General features: G+C 33.3%; 1 protein-coding gene across 3 annotated transcripts in view; it reads left to right on the top strand.

Moving 5' to 3' along the window:
• Positions 1–25912, top strand: part of TET1 (tet methylcytosine dioxygenase 1) — a 106013-nt gene that overhangs the window by 63376 nt on the left and 16725 nt on the right. For all 3 annotated transcript variants that reach the window (XM_016127337.2, XM_036222601.1, XM_036222602.1), the window contains exons 4-7: positions 1055–3386; positions 6759–6849; positions 7394–7487; positions 23722–23933. In XM_016127337.2, coding sequence (XP_015982823.2) covers positions 1055–3386; positions 6759–6849; positions 7394–7487; positions 23722–23933 — 2729 coding nt within the window. The remainder of the gene's footprint in view (positions 1–1054; positions 3387–6758; positions 6850–7393; positions 7488–23721; positions 23934–25912) is intronic.

Genomic DNA, 25912 nt, shown 5'->3' with positions numbered 1-25912 from the left:
ACAATGGTATGAATATACTCAAAACCACTGAATGATCGTTTTAAATGATAACATTGAATTTTATTTTATGGGCATTTTATCTCAAAAAATATTTTTTTTCAAGGGGTTGTATCACTATTCACCCACCAGAATGACTGAAGCAGAAAGACTGAAAATAATAATTGTTAATAAGAATGTAGAACAGTTGGAGCTCTCATAATTCCCACTGGGAGTGTGTATTGATAACCACTTTTGAAAATTTTTTGCTGTCTCCTAAAACTGAAGCTACATACACATATATACACACTCTGTGACCCAGCACTTTCAAGCCACCCAATATATGTATGTGTTTATCAAAAGATAACAGTAATATGTAAGAGCACTGTACTTGTAATAGCCCGAAACTAAAAATGACCTAATGTTCCTCTACAGTAGAATAGATAAATACATTGTAGCACATTCAATGAATTACTATACAGAAACAAGAATTAATAGATTACAAGTATACTTTGCAATATGAATGAATCTCACAAATAAAATTTTGAGTGCAAGGAAGTCACATAAAGTTTGAAAATAAGCAAACAAAATCTATGGTAAATTTTAAAGCAATGGTTATCCTTTGGTGATGGAGTGATGACCAAATGGAAGTTTCTTGGTTGTAATCTGGGCAGATTGGTGTTCATTATGTGAAAATTCAACAAGCTATATACTTATGATTTGTCCATTTTTTTGTGTGTATGTTCTACTTCAGTACGGTTTGCATTAAAATTGTAGATACTGCCCATTGAACGATACCAATTTAAAAATATTTTAAAAATTTGTTTGGAAAAACAAATGTGTATACCAAAATGATAACTAACAGGCATGGAATTATGTTAGTTTCTACTTCTCTTTTTTCCTTTCTCCACACACACCTCTTACTGGTATTTTATGACTTCTCTAAACATGTTAAAAGCAAAAGTAATATTTTTTTCTGGGGCTTTATATCTAGTTGTTATTAAATTCTAAAGTTCCCATGCCTCTTATTCAGATATTTAAGTGGATAATACAAGTATCTGCTATGTTTATTTTACAGGCAGATTTTGACAACAATCCAGTAAATGGCCCCAAGTCAGAATCCATGGAATACAGTAGATGTGGTCATGGGGAAGAACAGAGATTGAAATTGAACCTACATCCCCTTGAAAATGTAACTAAAAATGAAGAAAGTATGACAGGTATTGAAGTGGAGAAGTGGATACAAAACAAGAAATCACATTTAACTGATCATGTCAAAGGAGAGGTTAAGGCAGTCGTGACAGAAACTGAACAATTAAAAAATTCTGAAGATGACAGGAAAAAAGTCCTACTTACTGAAATCCTTGAACCTCAAAAATTGTTTCCACAATCTATAAGAAATGGCATTAAAAATGTACATTATTTACCAACTGAAACAAATGTGTCTTTTAAAAAATTCAACATTGAAGAATTTGGCAAAGCATTTGAAAACAATTCCTATAAACTCCTGAAAGATACTGCAAACCATAACAATGCCATGAGCTCCATTGCTACAAGCACAAGCTGTGATCATCATAAGGGGAGAAGTAATGTTTTAGTCTTCCAGAAGCCTGGCTTTAACTGCAAGTCTTTTCCAGATCCTGCAGACCTCAACTTAAACAGTCAGACAAGTACACCCAATGAAAGTGATCAACCAAAATCTCTAGAAAATATACCAAGTAAAGAACCAAAAGATGGATCTCCAGTTCAACCGAGTCTTTTATCCTTAATGAAAGATAGGAGATTAACGCTGGAGCAAGTGGTGGCTATTGAAGCTTTGACTCAGCTTTCAGAAGCCCCTTCAGAAAATTCCTCGCCATCAAAGTCAGAGAGGGATGAAGAAACAGAGCAGAGGACAGCTAGTTTGCTTAATAACTGCAAAGCTATCCTCTATTCTGTAAAAAAAGATCTCCAAGAACCAAATTTACAAGGGGAGCCACAAAGCCTTCATCACTGTCTACCTTTGGAAAAGCAAAGTTCATGCAACACGGTGGTGTTCAATGGCCAAAATATCATTTCCAAGTCACATAACAGCTTAGCTACTAACCAAGCATCTACAAAGTCACAGGAGTATTCAAAAGTTGAAAATTCAATATCTATTTTTACATCGAATTCAAGTTCATCTAAAATTAACACCAATAAAAATGTTGCTCAAGGCAGAATTACTCTTGACAGTTGTTCCAAGAATTTGCATCAGTTGCCACCAACAAGTAATAAATTGGGGTGTTGTAACCAGTTACTGGATAGCAGTAAAAAGTTGGACTCAAAGGATAATCCATCATGTCTAGATACAGTTCATAGTAAAATAGAGGAAGATGTGGCAACACAGTTAACACAACTTGCATCAATAATAAAATTTAATTATATAAAGCCAGATGAAAAAAATGTTGAAAGTACACCAACAAACCCTGTTGCATATAACATGCAGCAAAAGTACAGTCAAGAGAAGAGCACAATACAACAGAAACCACCTTCCAGTGTTCAAAATAATCATGGCTCGTCATTAACAAAGCAAAAGAATACAACCCAGAAAAAGACAAAATCTACCCCATCAAGAGATCGGCGGAAAAAGAAGCCTGCAGTCATAAGCTGTCAAGAAAATGATCAGAAAAAGCAGGAACAGTTGTCATATGAGTACAGTAAGTTACATGATATTTGGATAGCATCTAAATTTCAGAGATTTGGTCAATTTGGTCCACATGATTTTCCTGTTCTGTTGGGAAAAATTCCTCCTGTAACCAAATTATGGAAACCACTGACTCAAACAAGTTCAGCCTTAGAACATAAAAAATTATTTCCTCCACTCGCTCAGATAAAATTCGAGCGATACTATCCTGATTTAGCACAGGAAAAAATGATGAAGGTTGATCCATTGGATTCTCTCCCTATATCCCAGTTAAAAACAGAATCCAATGGGCAGGCATTTACAGGAAACGTTTATAATTCTCAGGTACAGCCAACAGTGAATGTCAATCAGAATGCTCATCTTTTACTCCAACCTTCCTCTCCAACTAACCAGTGTGCTAATGTGATGCCTGATGATGACCAAACACAGTTCCAGCAGGATGTTAAAGATCAACTCATGCATCAGAGACTGCCAACTTTGCCTGGGATCTCTCATGAGACCCCCTTACTGGACCCAGCACAAATTCTCAGGAATGTGAATGTAGTATGTTCAGGCGGAATTGCAGTAGTTACTACCAAAAGTGAAGAGGATGTCTGTTTATCTAGTGTTGGAGCATCAGAATTTTCCACAGCAGAGAATGCACAGAAAAGTTTTAATGATTATGCCATGAACTTCTTTACTAATCCTACAAAAAACCTGGTGTCCGCAACGAAAGATTCCGAATTGCCAACTTGCAACTGTCTTGGTAAGTGTGATTTTAGTGTGTTTCTTCTTAATTTACATACGTTAATTGCCTCAGTCATAACCGAATCAAGTTTTGGTTTATATTTTATATGTGGCCTTTTTGCCCCATTCGTATTCTAGCTAAGATGGACTAAATAATTCTATACCCATTTTTCGGTGGGACCTTTATTGATTCTGCTTAGATAAATGAGAAATTCAACTCATAATTTGGAAACTTTCTCAAGTGGAAAATTTGCTGATTACTCTCAAAGCTAAAATATCTCTCAAGTTGTGTATTATGCACATCATAAGAATAAATTCCCTTAATACTTGTTACAGTTTATTTTCCTCTATTCAAAAGAATTTTAACCTGTAAACTTTTTGCTTAAAAAAATAGTTTTTATTGTGAGAAAAAACTTGCATATAGAGAAAGTAAAATATGTGTACAACTTAACAAATAACCATACAAAGTATCTGTGTGATTGCTACCCCAGTGGAGAACTTGAACTGATTTATTTCTTTTTCAGTGCCTAGTGCTTTTATGTTCTGTAATATAAAGGGTGTGCCTGTAAAAGAGAAAACTCCATAAACTTGGCCAGTTGAAGAATTTGCAAACCTTTTGGAGTTTTAAAACATTAAATTGTTGAATAAATATTGATTTTCTATTTTAAAAAAAATCAACAAATAGGTTTGTGCAAATAGCTGGGTCATGGACCAATTTCTAACTAATGTATTTGTATATTTTGTGCCTTAGGAGTCACTGAAAGAGAATATTCAGAAACTAACAATTAGAAGTTTTATCAGTGTTTTAAAAGCCCTGAGAAAATCTTGCTGGAGTAAAGATTCTCAGGCAGGCCTTATGAGAAATTTGCTCAATATTTGAAACATATGGAAGCTTAATTGAATCCTGTTACTGATTAGACACTGTCTATGGTAAAATTTCATGTAAGTGCTCAAATATAAGAAGAAACTTGTTTACTCAAATATGGTTGTAAATAGGGAGATTAAATAGATTGTGTCATTAAAGTTTGTTAGGCTAGTAAAACCCCATTATTTCAGCTTTTATACAACATATAGTAGGACAGAATTTGTAAAATAACCTGTTTTGAACTCGGATAGGTTTAATTCTTCAAAGTTTTACTTAAAATATGGCCCCAAATCACAAAGACTCAAGATTTGCTTTGAATAAAAGCAGTCTTTTTACTAGAAGCAGATGGTACATTAGTACATACCAGAATGGGTAGTTAAAGAATTGTTTGGAAGGGTAAAGTATATCATTCTGATATATATGTATATTTTTTTACCACAATAGAAAAAATTGTGAAGTATAGTGACGACTTTTAGTTCTTTATTATTCAGATTACATTTGACATTCTGAAATGAATCCTTCCATTTCTCTACTCATCATCATTCAGGACACAGTTTTGACAGCCTACCATGTGCCAGGAACCAAGGATAGGCTCTTTTGAAAAGGAACTCACAATCTGGAAAGGGCAATTCTGTCTGAGTGGGGTTGATTTGGGAGAATGAGAGGTCTTGGACCAAGGATAGAAAAGTGTAAAAATGATAATGGCTCCTATTCTAGGTCTTTTTTGCAAGTCTGATACTATGCCATGTCCTTGACTTGTTATATTCATAACAATTTTACAAAGGAAAGGCTTATTATTTCTATTTTACAAATGAGGAAATTGAGTCACAGAGAAGTTCACAGCTAGTAAATGACTAAGCTGAAATTCAGAGACAGGAAGTCCCAACTCGAGAGCCTGTGTTTATAAACTTTATTCTTTGTCGTTTCGAAATCTGAAGTAAGAAAGAGATAGTACTTTTCTAAGTATCATTACAAATGGGAAAAATATTCCTGAGCTAGTCTAATTGTATCAATAGGATGATAATCTAGTCTCAAGACCACTTCCTTATAACTAGTAACTAGCCACAATGTAGGAGCTGAGACAGTCAGGCATTTAAAATTTATTGAGTATCTACAGTGGATCTGGAACTAATTTTATACACTGTCGCTTACATGTTTTCCTATAATCGTTACATGCGAGGTTATTGTTATTGTGTAGAAATGGAAATTTGAAGAAGAGAAACAAAAAACAGACTCACTCAGAAATCATCCCAAGTGGGACCATCCTATATAAGGGTAAAAGATTTCCATGGAGGTATTATGTTCTAGCAAAGTAAGAGTAATTAACATTTAGATGTAATAATTCTTAATTGTAGGAGAGCTATTTTAGGCATTATAGGCTGTTTAGTGGCACCCCTGGTCTCTACCCACTAGATACCAGTAATACACACAGAGGCGCGCGCACACAAGCACACCTGCCCAGTTGTCAAAACCAATAACATTGCCAAATGTTCAGAGGGAAAAATCTCACCCCTGGTTAAGAACCACTGTTCTAGATCACCAATAATAAGTTAAAATCTATTCAATATACCTTGCTTTAGAAGCCTCAGAAGTCATCCTAAATTGCATTTGATATCTAATCAAAATGGTTCAATAATGTCTTTTTGGTGTATGTACACCATGGTGAAAAATATATTCTGCAGTGATTCTAGTTAGCATGATTTTAAGAGTCCAAGTTAAAAATACTGTTTTCTAAGACATGTAATTCACACTCAAAATATTCAAATGAAACAGAAATATGATACAAATGTCTTCTTAAGTCTCATTCTCTAAAGATAAAACCTCTGTTACAGTTTTTCTGTATGGATTAACATTATTACTGATTTTAATTTTGATTCACATTTTACAAAATTTAGGTCTTTCAAAACATTATTTGTGCAGTTTGCTTTTTACCTAAATAAATTCTAAGATTTTTGTTTTAATAGTTTTATTATATTCCACTATATAAAGATCTCTAATTTATATATCCTATCACCTATGAATATATGGTAAGGGCGAGGGTTTTTTTCGGATATTACAAATAATTGTAATTAGGAACGTTCTGTGTACATTTGCATTGTAAGTACATAATTGTGCAGATGTATAGTAGAACAAATTCTTAGTGCGATTGCTAGGCTCAATTTTAATAAGATTCTGGGGCCATGCTTTTAAAATGTGTTGCGCTCACAAATTTTAATTTTGCACCTCAATTATTATAGATATTTTTAAAGCAGGAGATAGAAGAATAAATATGACCCACATCTTAAAGTATGTTTTTCATCCTCTGATTCTTAGAGGAAGAATAAATTAGTTAAGAGCAGAAAGAGAAAAAGAAACAAGTTAAATTCTAGGGCCTATTGCCCTAGACTTTAATTATTAAAGCTTACAAAAGCCATTCAAGATTCATTGTTCTGAATTGAAAAAAAAAAAAATTAGTAAAAATAGCTCCTCCTTGCCCCTGTGCAATTCTGTAAAACTTTGGGTCTAATAATCTTATTCCTTCCACAGATCGAGTTATACAAAAAGACAAAGGCCCATATTATACACACCTTGGGGCAGGACCAAGTGTTGCTGCTGTCAGGGAAATCATGGAGAATAGGTGAGGAAATATACTTCCCTGTTAAAATCATTCATTATTGTGGACCATACTCAATGCAGAGAAATTATCTCTGGGAACAAACATGAGGTGAATGGAAAACCTTCAGGAGTATGAGTTGGATGTTTCTTAGGGCCCAGGAAAAGAATAGTTTCCTGGTTCCGTGCTAAGTCACTTACCACATGAGCTATTGGGCACTCAACAAGACACTCCCAAAGCAAGGCTGTCTTTGTTAAATTCAGAAATATTTGCATTTATATTATTGTATAATAATGGTAGAAGAGTTCGAATTACCACCGTGAACACTGCAGTCACATTCTTTTAGTCTGTTTTGGAGCCAGGCCCTTTTTTAAAAGACTGGTCTTTAAGGATAATTAAACAACTGGATAACAAATAAAATATCTGCCACACAAAAGTGAATTTTTAATGAGAGTAAATTATGAGGAGTGTTTAATTTTTGTACTTCTGTAAATCTATATTTTATGCGCATTAAGATGTTAAAAGTTTATATTGCAATTATTTTCCTTTCACTGTGTTTTGTACTCAGGTACGGGCAGAAAGGAAATGCAGTAAGGATAGAAATAGTAGTGTATACAGGGAAAGAAGGAAAAAGCTCTCATGGGTGTCCAATCGCTAAGTGGGTAAGTACTTTGTGTTTATACATTTCTCAAATTGGATTTGTTCCACATATAAAATAAATCTTTTCCCCATGAAAATGTGGACTAGAAAAGTACCCACTTCCATTATTTCCAGGGAAATAATAAGGAAGCTATCTGTCATAGCCTGGGCTTTTTGTGTTAAATGAACGAAAGTGTATAGCTCTTCCTAGTTGTTACCCCATGATGTTCTTTGTCTCCCAAGGTCACCACTTTTATCAGTTCCTTTTGTACTTTTATAGACCATTCAAAGCATTCATAATTAGACAACATAAATAAATGGTACTAACCTATACATACTGATTTATACCTTATTTTTATCAGTTACTGTATTTTGAAATTATTTCTAACTCAGTATCCATAGGGCTACCTTAATGAGGATAATGTATTAGTGAAAACAAAACCAAATTTTTTACAACATATTCCCATCTTGTTCCTATGACTACTTTAAGTTCTGAGAAAATGCAGAGCTATAAGAACTGGATTCAGCTTCGTTAGTAAGTTCTCAACTGAAAAACAGGTTCATAGCCAGATGTATATTTTCAGTAGGATTTTCACATCCAAAAGGATATTAACCAGTTTATTTGGGGTTCCCGGCCATAGAATCATTTGAAGTCTCTGTGCTATCATTTGTTAATAATTGTGATGAATATAATAATGATAAAATAATTACTACCTTTTATTATGTGTCAGGCATTATGTTAAGACCATGACATGTATTTCCTCATAAATCTTCACAGAGGGACCCTATTCTGATTTTGGAAAAGGTAAAAGCCATTATTTCTGTACCTCTTTCAGAGAAAAGCATTAAATGCAAAATGGAGATAGGGTTAACCCTAAGACAGTTGCTACACCCTTATTACTGTGGTAGACTGTCTTTTTCATTTTTCAACCTTTGAAAGGTGAATATTAGTGACAAGCACAAGAGCTGGACACTGAATACAAATGCTTTAGAATGCTCAGTTTCTTCAGTCTACTTGGAGCAGTCTTGTCAAAATATGGATAAGATCAAAGAACTGGGATGTACCTTGTTTAGTCAGTTATCTTAGATTTGGTAAAGTATACAAATCTTAGGTTAGCACATATCAAGAAATTATTCATGTGTCTATAACACAACCCAAATAATGATATAAATCATTCTAGCACCCCAGAAGGCTCCCTTGTGGCCCCTCCCAGTCAATGACTCCACATAAAAATAACCACTATTTTGACCTTATCACTATAAAGGTCTTTTTTATTAACTCCATATAACTAGGATCATATAGTATGTACTCTCATGTGTCTGCTCTTTTCACTCAACATTTACAGAACATGGGTTTAATGGCTGGAACTCCAACAGCCATCTGGAACCAGGAATTGACCTAATAATAGTGGGAGGTTTGTACTAGGATGGTGAGAAGAATCATAGGAGTCTGAGTCCCTAATGATACCGCAGAGCTGCCACACCAACCTCAGGCCTTCTTAAACCCGAATTTCTTTAACATGAGAGAGATTTTTTTTTTTTTTAACCAATATACTTAACTTTGTTACAATGTGAGGGAATTTTGGAAGAAAAGAAAAAAACAATTTAAGAATGAGATAAGTGAAGGAACTTGTGCTTATTGAACACTTTCTTATTGCCAGGCACTGGGCTAAATAATGAAGTTCTACCAGTCATTTCATTTTGTAGATGAGAAGAAATTGGCCCAGAGTCACGTCTGCCATCACAAACACATTTTGAGACTAGACTTACTGACTAAATTTCACTTTTATCCTCTAGTAACACAAATGTTTGCTAGAGTCACTTTGCCTCTCAAGAACAAATAACATTTCCCAAACTGCTCCCCTAGAAGTCTAAAACATTCCCTAAAATTTCTATCATGTGATGGGACTGGGATTGGTGGTTGTGAACTATTATTTCCTCACTTCATGGATAGACTTCCTGTCCTGATTTTCACACTGTTTCAACTCAGCTTTAAATGTTAAGTACTTTTCTCAATTTCCACAAAACACTCATATAAGTCGGTATCCATCTGTAAGAGTTTTGGTAAAGTTATATCTAAACAGCTAGAGTGATCTTCATTTTTATTTTATTCATTTTTCTGAAAAGGTAATAGAGTTGATTAAAAATATTTTAAAGTTAGAGATAATATGCAGACTGCCCATTTTTCTTTTGGATTATTAGTCTTCTGTTGATTTTGTAAGAACTCCTGTAAGAAACTGACCATTTGTGATAACAGTTGCAAATATATTTCCTCAATTTTTCATTTGTCATTGTTTTTAACATTCATATTTTTAAAATGAAATTAAAAATTAATTTAAAAGATGAAAAACTTTTTCATCTTTTCTTCTATGGCTTTAGAGTATTATATCTTAATTAGAAAAATCTTTACACATCTAGCTTATAAAAAGTTTTCCCATTTTCTTTTTGTAGTATTTTAATGGCTTCATTTTTTCTACATTTAACGATTTTATCCATTTCGTGTGTAGACTGTTAGTAACAACTTATATTTTTCTAGGTCACTATAGTTAATTATCTCGTCTGTCTTTTCTGTACTGATTTGTATTTGTTTATACTAGATTTCTATTCATTACATCACCGTTATGTCTCTCTTGTATTAAATATTAAAATGTTAAATTATTCTAGTTATTTAGGATTTATAATATGTTTGAATATCTGATGGAGCTAATTCTTTTAATTTTTCTCAGATTTCCTGACTATTCTTGCCTTGGTTTTTTTTCCATTTCAGCTTATAATCACTTTATCTAATTATAAGAATAAAGTCATTGGTATTTTATTGGAATCATATTACACAGATAATTTGAAGAATTTACATCTTTTGATGTATAGTCTTCCTATCCTACATATCATGCCGTTCCATTTGCTAATGCCTTCTTTTATTCTTCAAGGGTGTTTCAAAGGTTTGTTCCCACAGAGTTTACATATTTCTTATTTTCCAATTTTTTTCTCTTGTGTATCTGAGATATACAATCATGTAATCTATTCTCATTTCCAAATTTTATACTTCTAATTTCTTTCATTTGATACAGTTAGTCTAACCAGACTAACTCCAATTTCATATCGCTTTAAATATGGCCTTCTTATCTTATTCCTTACTGGGAATTTTTCAGGGTCTTTTCATTATGAATGATTCATCGGGGAAGGCTTCTTTGGGGAGGGAACATTTAAGCTGACATCTGAGTGACAAAAAAGGAACTGAGCAAGCATTCCTAAGCAAAGAAAACAGCAAGTGCAAAGGTCAAGCAAGAGAGTACATTCTTCAATAAGCTAGAGGAGTCTGGTGAGGTTGAGCTACCTCCTCAGGTAGATAATAGAACCTGGCAAGGGTAAAAGGTAGGTAGAAACCAGAGCATTAATGGTTTTTTAGGTCATGGTGAGGAGTTTGGGTTTTAGTCCAGGAACAAGCCTTTGATGTAGAATTAAGGATGTGGTATCTATCTGATTTGTGTTTTATAAAAAGCATTCTAAGGAATTAATTGATAAAATCTGTATTAGTTATCTGTTGCTGCTTTATAGTTTACTTCATAATTTAGTAGCTTTGAGCAACAAACATTTGGGGGTCAGTAATCTGAACATAGCTTAGCAGAGTGCTTCTGGGAGAGGGTCTCTCATGAGATTGCAGTCACCTGAAAACTTGACTGGGGAGTTTGGGGTGGAGCTGGAGTGTCTACTTCCCAGGTCATTTGCAGGAGCCTTTAGTTCTTTGAAGGCTGTTGGCTAGAGACCTCATTTTCTTATAAGATTTTTTAAAGCACTTTTTTATATCATGGCAGCTTGGTTTCCCCCTGAGTGAGTCAGTCAAAAGATCACATGGAGGAAGCCACAATGTCTTTGGTGACATAAGCCTTGGAAGTTGCTACACAAGTGAGCCCTATTCAGCGTAGGAGAGGATTATGCAAGGGAATAAATACCAGGTGGTGGTGATCATTGGGGATATCTTGGAGAACTACTTACCATGTATTTCTTCTTCACTAAAAATGTCAACATATTATGAACACTACATAGGCTTAGTAAAATATAGCTATCTTAGTCCTAGCCAATATATCTAATATCTGATACATCTAATCTATCTGCCATAGCCCTATATTTCTCTAAAGAAGAAACCCTTTAGTTTGTGAATCATCATTCACAAAATAATGCCATTAAGTGTTAACATTGTCCATTATAAAATATACCAACAGAAAAGTTCATGAAATATAAATGTATAGTTTACCGATAATTATAAAATGAACATTCATGAAACAACTACCCAGGTTAAAAATAGAGCATCGCTAGATTCCCAGAATCCCCAAGAACCTCCCATGCTGACTTCTGTGGTAAAAAATTTCTTGCTTTTCCTCATTTTTGTATTTCTCGACAATATAGTATTGCTTTCCTTTGTTCTTTTGTCTCTTGCTCCCACATAATATCTTGCACATTTGCTGAAATAAATGGCAGAGATTGGTTCCCAATATTTGGTACCGATAGTTGACATAGCTACATTAATCTATATCTGAATTCTTTATTTATTTGCCTATTAAGTAGCAAAGGCTAAAAATATCTTCAAGATGGTAACTGGGTTGAGTGGTGGGATTTTAGATGATTCTTCCTTCCTTCCTTTCAAATCTCTCTAATATAATAACAATAATTCACTGATAGGATTTTGATATACTTCTGTTTTTTTACAAAAACAAGTATGAAGTCTGCAGCTTAAAGATTTTCGGTAATAACTTTCTGTTAAAGTCCTCTATTAGTTTAACTCTTCTTCAAGGATTCTTAGGTACAGAGTATTTAGCATTTTCCATGAAGCAGCTGTAGCAAAATTGCTTTCTTATTTTCTCTTTTACAATATTTATCAGAATAAACGGAATATTACGATACATAGTGATACATATCTGGCACTTTTCATAAATACAGAAGCAATCCAGATATAAAGAATGAACTGAAGCATGGTTGCTATGCGACTTAATGAAAATTTTGATATCTACTAATGACAGTTCGAAAGTATAATCTCGATAACAAAACCAAGAATTGATTCTGTTTATCTGTGAAAAAGAAATAGGTCTCGTAAATGATTATGTGTTTTAGAAAAAGAAAATGGTAATCAAACTTTACTTTTCGCAATCTTTCCAAGTTATCTTATTTAAAATAATCATATTGTTCATTGTTAGTGCCTGGAGCAATACCCAGCACATAGTCAACAAATTTTTGTTGAATGAATAACTATGGAGATTAAATAAATAAGACTTTTAGAATATTGGATATTTTGAATTCGAATTGGTATCTTGAAATAGTGTTGCTGTGGTATTCATTATTAGCTCTTCTGAGGCATGGATACTTTTTCATATTAGAACTATTAGTCTGCTAAAGTTGTCCACCCCAAACTTGAACTTTTTGATAGATGTTAAATAAAAAAAAGTAGAAAAAATAAGGTCTCTCAATAGTCTACGTAGTTTTTAGGACTTTACAAGGAGATTATTTTTAATGACACTAGGGCAATTAAGTCTTACATGTGGATGCTTTATAAAGGCAGGAATGAAGTAAAAGAAAGGGTGAGAGGAAATGAAGATCAATTATTTTAAACTAAGGAATCTAATAAACATTCAACTAATGGATCACATTGCTCCAGATTTACTTTTCATCTTACACAGTGTACATTTGTGAATATTAATATCAAACTGACTTAAACATTATGTGATTTTATGTACATTTTTTCATCTGTGTGCAGACTTGTTTGTTAACAGTGTTTTTTTTTTTCTTTCTATTTTTATTGTGCTGAATTTGCCTCCTTTTCTTGAAGGAGTTTTATTGCTTCTCTTTTTAATGGTCACATACAAAATGCCTAAGAGCACATTGTAACTGGGCAGCACAACTTTCTGAGCCATTCTCACATTATTTTGCCTTTACTCTTAACAGTGTTTTATTCTTTTCTTGAAATGTTTCTTTGCTAGGTGGTCATTAACACTCCCCCATAATTGTTGGCCTTTGGCAGATGTTTTGTACTCTTTTCTCTGTTGTCACTTTGGATCTTGTCAGGGACTAGTTATCTTGTTATTCAGCAGAGTTTAGTGGAAAGAGTGATGTAGTTTCTTGGATACACTAGACTCATATTAGCTTTCTCTCTATACTACTCTCCTCTCTTTAACTGAGCCTTTTTGGTGATAGCAGGAGTAGGGAGAAGAATTCAGACAAGCTGCCCAGATAGCTCCTATGCCAGAGCGATTCACATCAAGCACCTGTTGATGGGACTCCTCTGTAGGATTATTTATTAATCAGTATAACAGGTACGGCAATGAACATGCAAAAGTAAAGATTTTATTGCCTACTCTGGTCTGGTGGTGACCAGAGTTTTGGGGTGAGGTGTAAACTAAGCTGAAGTATCCAAAAGTTTTCAGACCATCTTGCCTAGACTTATACAGTAATATAATCTTCAAAGACTTTCCTCTTTTGGTTCCTTTGTTTCAAGGTTCGGTCTAATATAAGACTTGGTTGTCTTTGAGCTATGCCGTGGTGTTACTTATTTCTGTGCCTAGATCAGGCACCTCTTTGTATATTACCACATCAGTATAATAACGGGACTAGCTAGTGTCCTGGATTATTTGTTTGGTGCCTACATTATCTTGCTGTTGTGTGGAAACCATTTTGTGCTTCAATGATGAAAATTAGGCAGAAGCCAAGAAGTTGATGCTGTCAGTTGATGTTAAGCTGATTTATATTTTTCACTGTCTGTTTTCGTTGTAAAATATTTTTCTTCACTTAAGCCTATTGTCTGCTAACATGCCATCCTTAGAACTACTTTCTGTTGGCTTACTCACTTATAGAGTTCATTTTTTAAGGAAACTTTACTCAACTATAATATACATAAAGTATGCGAGTCATAAATGTACAGCCCAGCGAAATTATACAAAGTAAACACAACCATGTAACCACCACTCAGATCAAGAAATTAATTATTATCACTAGTCCAGAAACCTGTTTCATGTACCCAGTCATTCCCCACCACCCCCAAAGCTGAAGTTCATTTATTATAATATACAAGCAGCTTTAAATAATCTTGATCAATGAGTGATTTTTTTTTTTTTGGTTGGCCACCATCATTTTGTGTTGAAAATTATCCACTTTGTCTCACATGATTATCGATAAACTGAACATTGATCTCTGGTAATCTACCCCGCATTTGATATCAGTGTTGCACCTTGCTGTGATTTTAACCTAGTCTTTCTGTGGGGCCCAGATCTTTCGTAGAGCTGGTGAAGGACCAGATCAGGCACCTCTTTGTATATAAGATAACTAGCCCCCTTGGCATGTTCACAACTCAGATTGTTTTAAAAGGGCTCTTTTATTTGCCGTAATGTTTATACAATTATTACATTTAAATTTTTATTTGATTTGACTTCAGTTAAAAATAAGTTCAAAATTAAAATAAGTATGTATCCAAGTTGAAAATTAAAGCTCTATCTATATTAAATTATGTTTAAAATTTGTTAAATCTATTGCTTTCAAATTTAAAAATCTATCTTAAATTTACCCACTGACACAATGATGTTTGGTAATTTGGGGTTCACCGAAACCAAGAGGATATTAGAACTTTTAGGAAAAAATGATGGACAAACTGCTAAAGCATATTAAGAAGAGTGAAAAGATCAATATCGCTTGTGGTAAAAACTGATTATTCTACAACTTCCTAAGTTTCAGGAAAGTTTGATTAAATAAACATGGGATTGTTTGAAAGCAGAATCTACTCGAGCTTTTAGCTCCTTGTTGCTTACCGAAAAGGAATATATAGCTCAATTCTTCATCGGTGGTTTGGAGCCAGTATTAGAAATTATAAAGAAGGCATCTAAGAATTTGCTTACTGTAAAAAAGGCTTTGCAAAGGTAGTTTCTTTGCTTATAATACTTGGGTTAACAAATCTTTTTGTTGTTATTGTTAAAAACATTTTTTAAGTAAAAAATATACTAATCTAATGATGAAATCTATTTTGTAATTGTAAACCATTTTAATTAGTAGGGTTGAGTTTCTTTATAATCTGCTGTTGTCTAATACTTTTAGCCTTAGTGCTTGGCTGTTTGTTAACTGTACAGAAGCTTGAACTTCTTTTCAGGTCAAGTCTATGTCACTTCCTACATGTTTTCAGAAATTTTTCATCTTGCTAAAGAAGACTTTCCCACGCTAATATTGTAAAAATAGTGTCTCCTCATGTTTATAGTTTTATGTATATGTCTAGTTATTAATTTGAATTTTTTTGTTTTTGTTGTTTTAAAATTCCATTTCATTTTTTTTTTACACATCCATTTTTGTTGACACTGTTCATTGACCCATTAGACTAGACCATTGCTAGGCTGGTACTGCATTTTTTGCTATAGCTTTGAAGAAAAGTTTTAAATTTAAAAGGACAATTCTCTCTCATTTGTTTAAAAATTATTTTTTTCAACTTGATGTTCATTTCCTACTCTTCCATCTGAACCTTAGAAACAAGCTAAATATATATAGAATGAGGGATAGTTTGGTGGCTAGTATCAGTGTCTTTGAATGTGTAGCCTTTCATCTAGGAACACTATTATGTTCCCCCAATTGTGCTTTTTATTTTTTAAAATAACCTTCTATTTATATTTTTTATGATTTTATTATGTCTTTTACATCTTTCTCTTTAGAAAATAGCTTTATCGAGAGTATTTCACATGCATTTTCCTTAAGATAATCCTTACTGTTATATTTAACTCAAGCTTTAAACTAAACTTCTATTGGTTTTTGCTGGTATATGTTAAAGCTGTTGAGTCTTCAATACTTATAAGGAGCTACTTGTTTTAGTCTTTAAAAATCTAATAGATTTTTCTTTAATTCTCTTGAATTTTCTAGAAAGACTATTATCTGTTTTTAAAATTGTCTTCCAGTTTTAATAACACTTCTTGGTTTTTTACGACATTGTCTGTTATATCTAAATTCACATTTAATCCTAGTAATCAAAGGCAATAGCTTGATAGCCGTTCTGTGGTTCAAATATCTGTAGGTACCAACAAATACCAAAATAATAATTCTGATCCATCAAACAAAATGTTGTGTTTACAAAGGAATGATTATAAAATCTGTATACCCGTAAGGGAAATTAGTGATTATAGTGGAAAAATAATTAAATGCTGGCATACTGTTCATTGAATAGTTTTGGGAGTGGGAGAATTAGAAAGCTGTTACAATACTTTGTTTTTCTGTTGCCTGTGTAAATATACTATGACTAGAAGCCATATTTGCCTGCTATAGTATGGTCTTTGAATTTCTTCCTTCCGTGTAGGAAGAATATAAAAATACTGTTAAGCTACTGTTGCCTTTTAAAAATTGCAACAGTAACCTTATTTCTCAGAACAGTCTTCTCTTCTTTTTCTACCAGTTTCTATATGCTTAGTAATGAATGGCCATAAATCCCCCTAGACTGCCAGAGTTTCATTAGAATATTCCAGGTTATCACTTTGAATCCTGGTCTAAAGCTGCCTTAAGAGTTCCCAGTGGGGAATTAAGTAGATTGTGTCTTCCAGACCAAGATATCAGAAATAGTTTAGAATATACTCTTCAGAGATGTTCATAAATAGACTGTTGAAGCAAAATAATTTGTAACCCAGATTAAGGGGATGCTGTCATAGAAATTTAGGAAATCTTTTCCTAGCGATCATCGGACCAATCTATCATTTGTCTCCACCCCTTCTATCTCAACAGTCACCAATACCTTAACTGCTAAAAAAATTTCTAGATGCTCATAACCTCTCTTCAGTAGCTCCCTTCCGGGAAGCTCATTTTTTGCTTGGCTTCAGTAACACTGCTTTCCTCTATCTCTCCTTAGCGCTTGAGTCAGCCTGCCTACAAATATGCCTTCTTAGGTGAGCTCATTCATGGCCACGCCTTCAGCAGCCACCAATGCACCATAGTTACTATACCCGACAACATGCCAGCTTGACAATGGCATATAGCAGGAGCAGGGAGGAAACCAAGAATAACATTTAGAGCTGAGGCTCTAGGAAGAGCTTTGGGGTGGTGTTGACCCTTGAGCTATATCTTAAAAACAGAACACTCATTACCTTTATACCAGAGATCCCAGAAATAGAACCAACTATATATAATAATTTAATAAAAGTAGTTTTATAATCACAGAAGCCATCTGGTGTTGATATAATTGGCAGAATTCTCCCTTAAATAACATTCATCCCTTGTGGGGCTTGTTTTGAAAAATCTTAGAATGTCCTTTATACTATCTTTTCTCTGGTGGCAAACTTTTTAATCCTTTAAGAAGGGTCTCCTCCACGAAGCCTTCCCACTCTATACAGAGTCTGGCCCTACTTTGCACCCTTATTCATACAAACTCCTTACAAATGTCTTATATAGTAATCTCCCTTATCTAAGATAGATATCATCCAAGACCTCCCTGTTGGATATGTGAACCTATGGACAGTACCAAATACTATATATTCTATGGTTTTTCCTACATTTGTACCATTTCATTTAAGGGAAGCACTTTATGGCTTCTCTTTCGCAAATCGAAATTGCCAGGGTCACTACTTTTGCTCTTTGGAGTCAGTATTGAATAAAATAAGAGTTACCCGAACACAAGCATTGCAATACCAACAAAATTGATCTGATAACTGAGATAGCTACTTAAGTGACTAATGGACCAGGAGCGTATACAGCATGTACATGGGGGGCAAAGGGATTTTTCACAACCTGGATGAGATGGAGCAAGAGAGTGTGAGATTTCATCACGCTTCTCAGAATGGTGTGCAATTTAAAACGTATGAATTGTTTGTTTCTGAGATTTTCCATTTAATATTTTTAGACTGTGGTTAACTATAGTTAACTGAAACTGTGGATGGGGGGGGGACTACTATATATTCCCCTCAATAATATTACAATAGAAAAACGCACTGCTAACATTTTCCCCATTAGCACAAATAATGCTGTACATTTATTTTTTTGTTGTTGCTGTATATTTACTTTTGAATTTGTATCATTTCACTTCTAGTATTACTTAATCAGCTTTCCAGGTGATTACAATTTGCAGCATATCATAATTAGACAAAGTGACATCTTCCTAACCATGGTAGTATTTTGGACTTGGCTACTAATTGCTTTATCTAAGTTCACATACTTATTAATTTACTTTAATTTATTTAAGATGTTGTCTAACCTTTAACATGCAGTGAATATTCATTGTCCCACTAATTGAATTTAACTGAAAGATTTTTTCCTTTATAAAAAATTTCCCCATTGTTCATCCTCATGTTATGCAAAGACTTACCTTTTATTCTTCTTACATTATTTCTGACAGAAGACTGTTGTTTAAATTGCTGGAGTTGGTACTTTCCTTCTGGAGATCTGCCTGTAGCTTGTCCCTTGAGCTATGACCCCAGTGATCCAGTGACCTGCTGGAGCTTCCTTGTCTTCTATTACCGAGGGCCATGAACACTTGAGTCCCAAGCTGGTATTGAGAATAAAATATACAGTGTCCCAAAACTTTGGTTAGCACCATGGAATTTTTTTTAAATTTATTTTATTATTGAAATAATTTCAGACAGCTCAAAAGTTGCAAGAATACTACGAGAATTCCTTACACTCTACACTGACATTTTCCAAATGTGACTTTTTACCATATTTGTTTTGCTTGAAATTTCTCTCTCCTGCCTTCTTTCTCCTTTGCCCTTTCCCCTTCTCTATTTTCCCTGAATACTCTAATAGTAATTTGTAATCATGATGCCTTTTTTGTACACCTAAATACCTGGGTGTGGTTTTTTCATAAAAACAAAGACATTGTCTTACATAACCTCAGGACAATTATCAATGCCGATACAATATTATTATCTAATATTTAGGTTTTATATCCAATAATATCCTTTATGGAAAAAGAAAACAAATTTTTGGTCCTGATTCAGAATCCCATCAGGATCACTTATCTACATTTATTTGTCATTTATCGCATTTTTAAGTTCAAACTTTACAATAAATTGTCATGAAATGCCTAAATAACTTAAAGATTTGTCATTCAGTAAACAGGATAGTCATTTATGTTTTTCTTTCTCAGTTGGATCAGTTTTGACAAATGGAGGTGTCATTTGCTCATGGGTTCTTGGACTCTGCTTTTTGTCTATTTTTGATATACGTATGTGTGTGTGTATAATTTTAGAACTCGTTAGAACTCATCTTCTGATCATTTTATTCCATTACCATAGAACAGTTATTACCCTTGAATTTTGTTAGTCTCTTTGATATAGAATAAAAGACTTTTCAAAAACAAACAAACAAACAAAGACGGCTACAGATTTACTGCTGCTATTCAAATTGGGGCTCAAACTAGGCTCTTCTGAAACATTGTACTTTAATTATCACTACTTTTCAAAATTGAGAACAAAGTGTCCATTTTTCTTTCCAAATTGATTACAGCAGTATTTTTCCCCCCATATTTGCTTATGTTGTTCATTTCTCTAAAAATTAGTAAATAGGAAATAAGATTAAACATCACACTAATATCTACCCAGAACTCTTATGTTCAAATAATTTTAAGGATAGAGTGAAAATAACAGAATGCAGGATTTAAACATAAGACAGAAATGCAGAGATATTAAGAGCAATAGTAATCCGATAGATTATTAAACAGATTTAACCAGAAAGTATATGGTTTAGTAGTTTTATATATATTTACATTGTTATGAAACAGATCTCCAGAACTTTTTTCTTGCAAATCTGAGAGTCTATACCCATTAAATAACTTATCGTTTTCCCATCACTTTTGCGCCTGGTAACCACCATTCCACTTTCTGTTTCTATGAATTTCACTACTTTAGATAATTCACATAAGTAGAATCATACAGTATTTGTGTGTGTGTGTGTGTATGTGTGACTGGTTTATTTCACTAAGCATTATGTCTCCAAGCTTTATTCATGTTGTAGCATGTGACAGGATTTCTTTCCTTTTTAAGTCTGGATAATATTTCATTGTGTGTGTATACCAATTTCGTTTATTCATTCATCAATCAATAGACATTTGGGTTGCTTCCACCTTTTAACTATTGTGAATAGTGATAATATGAACACAGATATGCCAATATCTGTTTAAGACCTGTTTTCAGTTCTTTTGGAAATATACTCAGAAGTGGGATTGCTGGATCATATAAGAGTTCTAATTTTAATTTTTTGAGCATCTCCCACACTGTTTTCCATAGCAGTTGCTTCATTTCATAACCCCAGCAACATATGCAGTGCTTTTAAATTGTTTTTACTTTGCTAGATGACTAATAATATTGAGCATATTTTCATATGCTCTTCATCTGTTTGTATATTCTTTTGTGTTGAGCCTATTCTATTGTGTTTTTATTACGCATTTGGAGAAATTCTTTATGTATTTTGGGTAAGAATATTTTGTCAATTATATGTACTACAAATATTTCTCCCATCGTACTGCTTGCCTTGATCTTTTGCTGGCTAATGTTTGTGATGAACAGAAGTTCTTAATTTTAATATAATCTAACATCTTAACTTTATTTTTATAACTTTTAATATTAAATTAAGTAATCTATTTTAAATGTTTTACCTGCTCCAACATCATGAAGATGTTTTCTTCTAAAATCTTAGTTTTATTTTTCATTTCTATTTTTATTTATTTGTTTGTTTGTTTTGTTTTGTTTTGGTCTTCCTAGGCGGTCTGTTTTGGTCTTCCTAGGTGGTCTCTCATCCAAGTACTAATCAGGCCTGGCCCTTATTTTTTATTTTTAGATCTACACTGTAACTCAAGTTATTTGTGTGAAGTAGGGGTTAGGATTCATTTTTTTCTGTATGAATATTTACACAGTTCCATTTATTGAAAGGGCTACTTTTTGTATTGTACTGAAGTATCAACTTTATCATAAGTCAGGTGACCATATTTATTTGGATCTCCTGAGCTCTCCATCCTAGTCCATTAATCTCTTTATCTGTCCTTGCTCCAGTACTAAACTGTCTTAATTTCTATAGCTTTACAATAGATCTTAATATCTAGTTAATCACTTCCTCTGTCTTTGTTCTTTTTCTTGACTCTTTTTGGTTCTTCACGTTTTCACATAAATGAATTTGTCAGTTTTTACCCAAAACAAACTTTGGACAGGACTTGATTAGGATTGCATCAAATCTAGAAATTAGTTTGAGGGAAATTGACATCATTACAATAATGACTATTCCGTGAACATGGTATCTCTCTCCATTTATTTAGGTCTTCTTTAATTTTTTTCAATAATGTAGTTATAGGATGTGAGGGCGATCTGGCTGCGACATCTGTCACCCCATTGATTACCAGGGTTGATTCAGCCAATCTGGCTGGCTAGGCTGGTGTCCCCTTCCTCACCACTCCAAGTGCATCCCTTCTGAAGCAGCACGTTCCGTGAAAGAGGACGACCTTACCCGATAGAGGAGAGGACCGTTCTTCAGTCAAGGGTATATGAGTAGCTGTGCTCCCCTGCTAGAACCTTCAAACAAGCTCTCAGTAATGTAGTTATAGCTTTCAGAGGTCTTAATATAGGTTTAATAACTTGTCTTAATTGGTTAAGACTGCTGTGAAAAACACCGGACTGGGTGTTTTAAAACAACAGAAATTTATTTCTCACAGTTTGTGTTTGGAAGTCTGAGGTCAAGGTGCCAGCCTGGTTGGTTGGGTATGGGTTCTCTTCTCTTTGTGTCTTCACATGGTTGAAGCAGCTAGGGAGCTTTGTGGGGTTTCTTTTTTAAGAATACTAATCCCACTCATGAGGGCTTCCCACCTATGACCTAATCGCCTCCCTAAGATCTCACCGCCTAATATCTTCACATTGGAATTTAAGGTTTGATGTATGAATTTTGGGTAGGCATGAATATCCATATCATAGCAACGTTTAAGCAATTTGTTGAACCTAGATCCGAATTTAGAGGCTCATGATGCTTAATTTTCTATTGTTCACTGAAGGAAATTTGAAAAAAAAATCTGGAAAAAGCACAAATACTATGAATAAATAGCATTTTAGCATTTTCCATATGAAGAATAGATCAATATATCTTCGTTGTTGGTTTGACAACTTGAAAATTATCTGGTATAATTTTTTTTGATACAGTATATATCATTTTGTATTTAAGCTAATTCAAAAGCAAATGTATTCTTATTTGGCTGTAAAGGACATATAAATATAGAAAAAATTTTAATATAAATAATTGTGTTTAGGGGGAAGGTCCTAAAACCAACTCTACTCAAGGGATGCCTTGGTAGCAATGATTGTTAACCATCTGGAGTGACAGAAGAAAGTGATATTGGGTAACTAACATCTTAAGAAGTTTCATCTCAAGTTTATGTAATTTAGCAACAAAAATAGAATATTATGCTATTGGTTACTCCATTTTCGTCACGGGGTGGGCAGTTTCATCAGTTATTGATTATGTACTGATTAATGTGGTCAGTCTCTGCTCTGTAAATTTGTAACGTATAGAGGGAGCTTTAAACAGAGTTGGATGATTTCATGTTGTGTCAATATTTTTATGTTTTTTTATCAACACTAGGGCCAGTGGGCAATATTTTAAATACTTTTGAAGTCTTTTTAGCATGGATATGATGTGGTGCAAGTTAAGTGGATATTCAAAATTAGTTGTGTTTTGCATTCACCATGTCAGCTGGATCCCTTTAATCTTATCATAAAATGGGTATGATAAATCCTGATGATGGTGTGGAAAAAAATTACAAGAATTGCAGGAACATTGCTTTCTATTAATTATTCTATTAAACTGTTCACTCAAGGAAAAGATCCATAACTTTCCTCAGATGCTAGATTTTATTGCTCAAATTTATTTTTAATGTTGGGAGTCCTTGAAATTTTTCATCTAGTTAGATTTGTCCCATTGTGACATTTGTGGAAGAGCAGAGCAGATAGTTAGGCACTTTTCCACAAGATCCTCTGTTGTCTCTTTTATAATAGTGTATCAACAGTGAAATAAACACAGATTGCTTTGGTTTACTTTTACAAATAATAACCATATAGCACAGATTTCTGTTCTGTCTGTTGTTTGTTAGTCAAGTGACTTGGGATACTCCATGATGAGTTGTGTGGAGGAAGCTAGTTTGACAACTGAAAGTCCTATAAGCTTCTCAACCCTTTGAGAAGTAGTAATTTAAAAAATAAATGCAGTAATACAGAGCTTTAAAAGCAATATGCATTGTATTCAACTTTAGATTCCTTGTTTTCCAGAAATGAATGTATTCTGCTTTTGCAGGTTTTAAGAAGAAGCAGCGATGAAGAAAAAGTTCTTTGTTTGGTTCGGCAGCGTACAGGCCACCACTGTCCAACAGCCGTGATGGTGGTGCTCATCATGGTATGGGATGGCATTCCTCTTCCAATGGCAGACAAGTTGTACACGGAGCTTACCGAAAATCTAAAGTCATACAATGGTCATCCCACAGACCGAAGATGCACTCTCAATGAAAAGTAATCAAATCTGTTTTGTACTGTTTTTACATTCAGACCTCTATTATGTAATGTTGCATTGTTAATTAATTAGCAACTATATATATGGGAGAACAGAATTTTAGATACTCTGCAACTAAAAAAAAAAAAGAACACTTCTTTAAAGAGAGACTTGATTTCATAGTGAGTTAAGACCATTTTAGGATATCCTCCATTAAAATATTCATTCATTGCTTTTTTCTTTGATACTTGATCCTTTTTACCCCAAGAGTTGGAAGTAGGGGGGTTTTTCAGTAAAGAAAAAGCTCCTCCACAGGGAATTGTATCATTTTGCATTTCCTCTAGCAATATAAGAGAATATCTCTTTTATATAGTTTTGCCCATGAATATATTGTCAAACTTAAGTTTTTGCCCATTTAATAGGTGATCAATGGCATCAGTTTACTTTTAATTTGAATTTTTCATATTATGAGTGTATTTTTTCATATGGTTAAGAGCTATTTGCCATTCTTTTTCTGAGTTTTTTTGGTCAACCATCTGTTAATTATTCCAGGCCATATTTCTAAAGGATTGTTCACTTCAGAGATATTTACTTTTACATGTCGAGGCTGTAAATCCTTTGTGATATAATTTCTAAATGCTTTTGCCATTTTGACATGTCTTTTTACTTTGGCTATGCCATCTTTTTGCAAAAGTTTTCTTTTTTAAATCTATCTTTTCCCTTATTTGTGTCTAAGTTTTGAGTGGTGTTTAAGGACATTTTTTCTCACAGAAGTTATAGAATAATTCACCTATGTTTTCTTTTCATACTCGTTGAAATCACAAATATTTAAAAACATAAATAGCTGATGTATTTAAAATTTATGGTGATTAGTAATAGGAAGAGGAGATTCATTTCTATCCTTTTTTCCATTTATCCCAACACTACTGTCTAAAGATCACTTTTTTTTCCTTGATTTGAATGCTACTTAGCTGTATACAAAAATTACATATGTAATGGAATCCTCTCGTATTTGAGTTCTGTGTCATTGTCCTGTCTTTTAAGGTACTTAGTACCACATTTTTTAAATTACAGAGGCTTTATAATATATTTTAACGTTTGCCATTCTTGTTCTTTTTTAAAGTTATCATAAACTTCATAATCAATTGTGCAGTTTTAACATAAATCTAACGATATTTTTAATGGGATCGCATTAAATTAATTTATAATAAACTGACATTTTTTATATTGAAACTTTTTATCCCATAACGTATTTTTTCCCCATTTGTTCGAGAGTCCTCATGTGCCCTTCAAGAGTGCTTAATGTAGTATTCCTCATATAGGTCTCTCTTTTTAAAAAAGAAATGTCATTATACAAAATGTAACAAAAATCTGTATCATTCCCACACAAGATTAGAATATTCCTTTATGCTTATATCATCATTTTATTATATTTTTCTTATCTTGCGAATGCCAACAAATATGTACACATCATTTTTAATGTCTGCTAATTATTTTGTTATGTGCATGCAGAATAATAATACCTCTTTGAAGACACTGCTTTAAAGGTTACACATATATTGTCTTATTTAATCGTCCCAAGAATCCAATAACGTAAGTTTTATTCTGTTTTACCCAATGTAGATCTAGCATTTTTTTTGTTTCTGTTCACCGAAAAGACGTAAGAATACTTCCATGAACTTTTATATGCCCCTTACCTAGATTCCACAATTGTTAACAGTTCGTTACATTTGCACTTATATACATAGGCACACATTCACACATATTTTATTATTATTGACTTTTTTACTTCTGGATTACTTGTGATCTAGTTACTTTATGTCTTTCTTTTTTTTTTCCCTAAATAATACTTTATAGGGTATTTTCTAAGAATGAAGACATTCTCTTACATAACTCTAGTACAATGATCAAAATCAGTAAATTTAACTTCGATAAAAATACTATTATAAAAAAATGCTATTATCTAATCTATAATTCATATTCAAATATCATTTATTTC

This window comes from Rousettus aegyptiacus, unplaced genomic scaffold (assembly GCF_014176215.1).
Source record: "Rousettus aegyptiacus isolate mRouAeg1 unplaced genomic scaffold, mRouAeg1.p scaffold_m13_p_6, whole genome shotgun sequence".
NCBI classification, from domain to species: domain Eukaryota; kingdom Metazoa; phylum Chordata; class Mammalia; order Chiroptera; family Pteropodidae; genus Rousettus; species Rousettus aegyptiacus.
The sequence above is the reverse complement of the archived record's forward strand: the minus strand, read 5'-3'. Positions and strand labels throughout refer to the sequence as shown.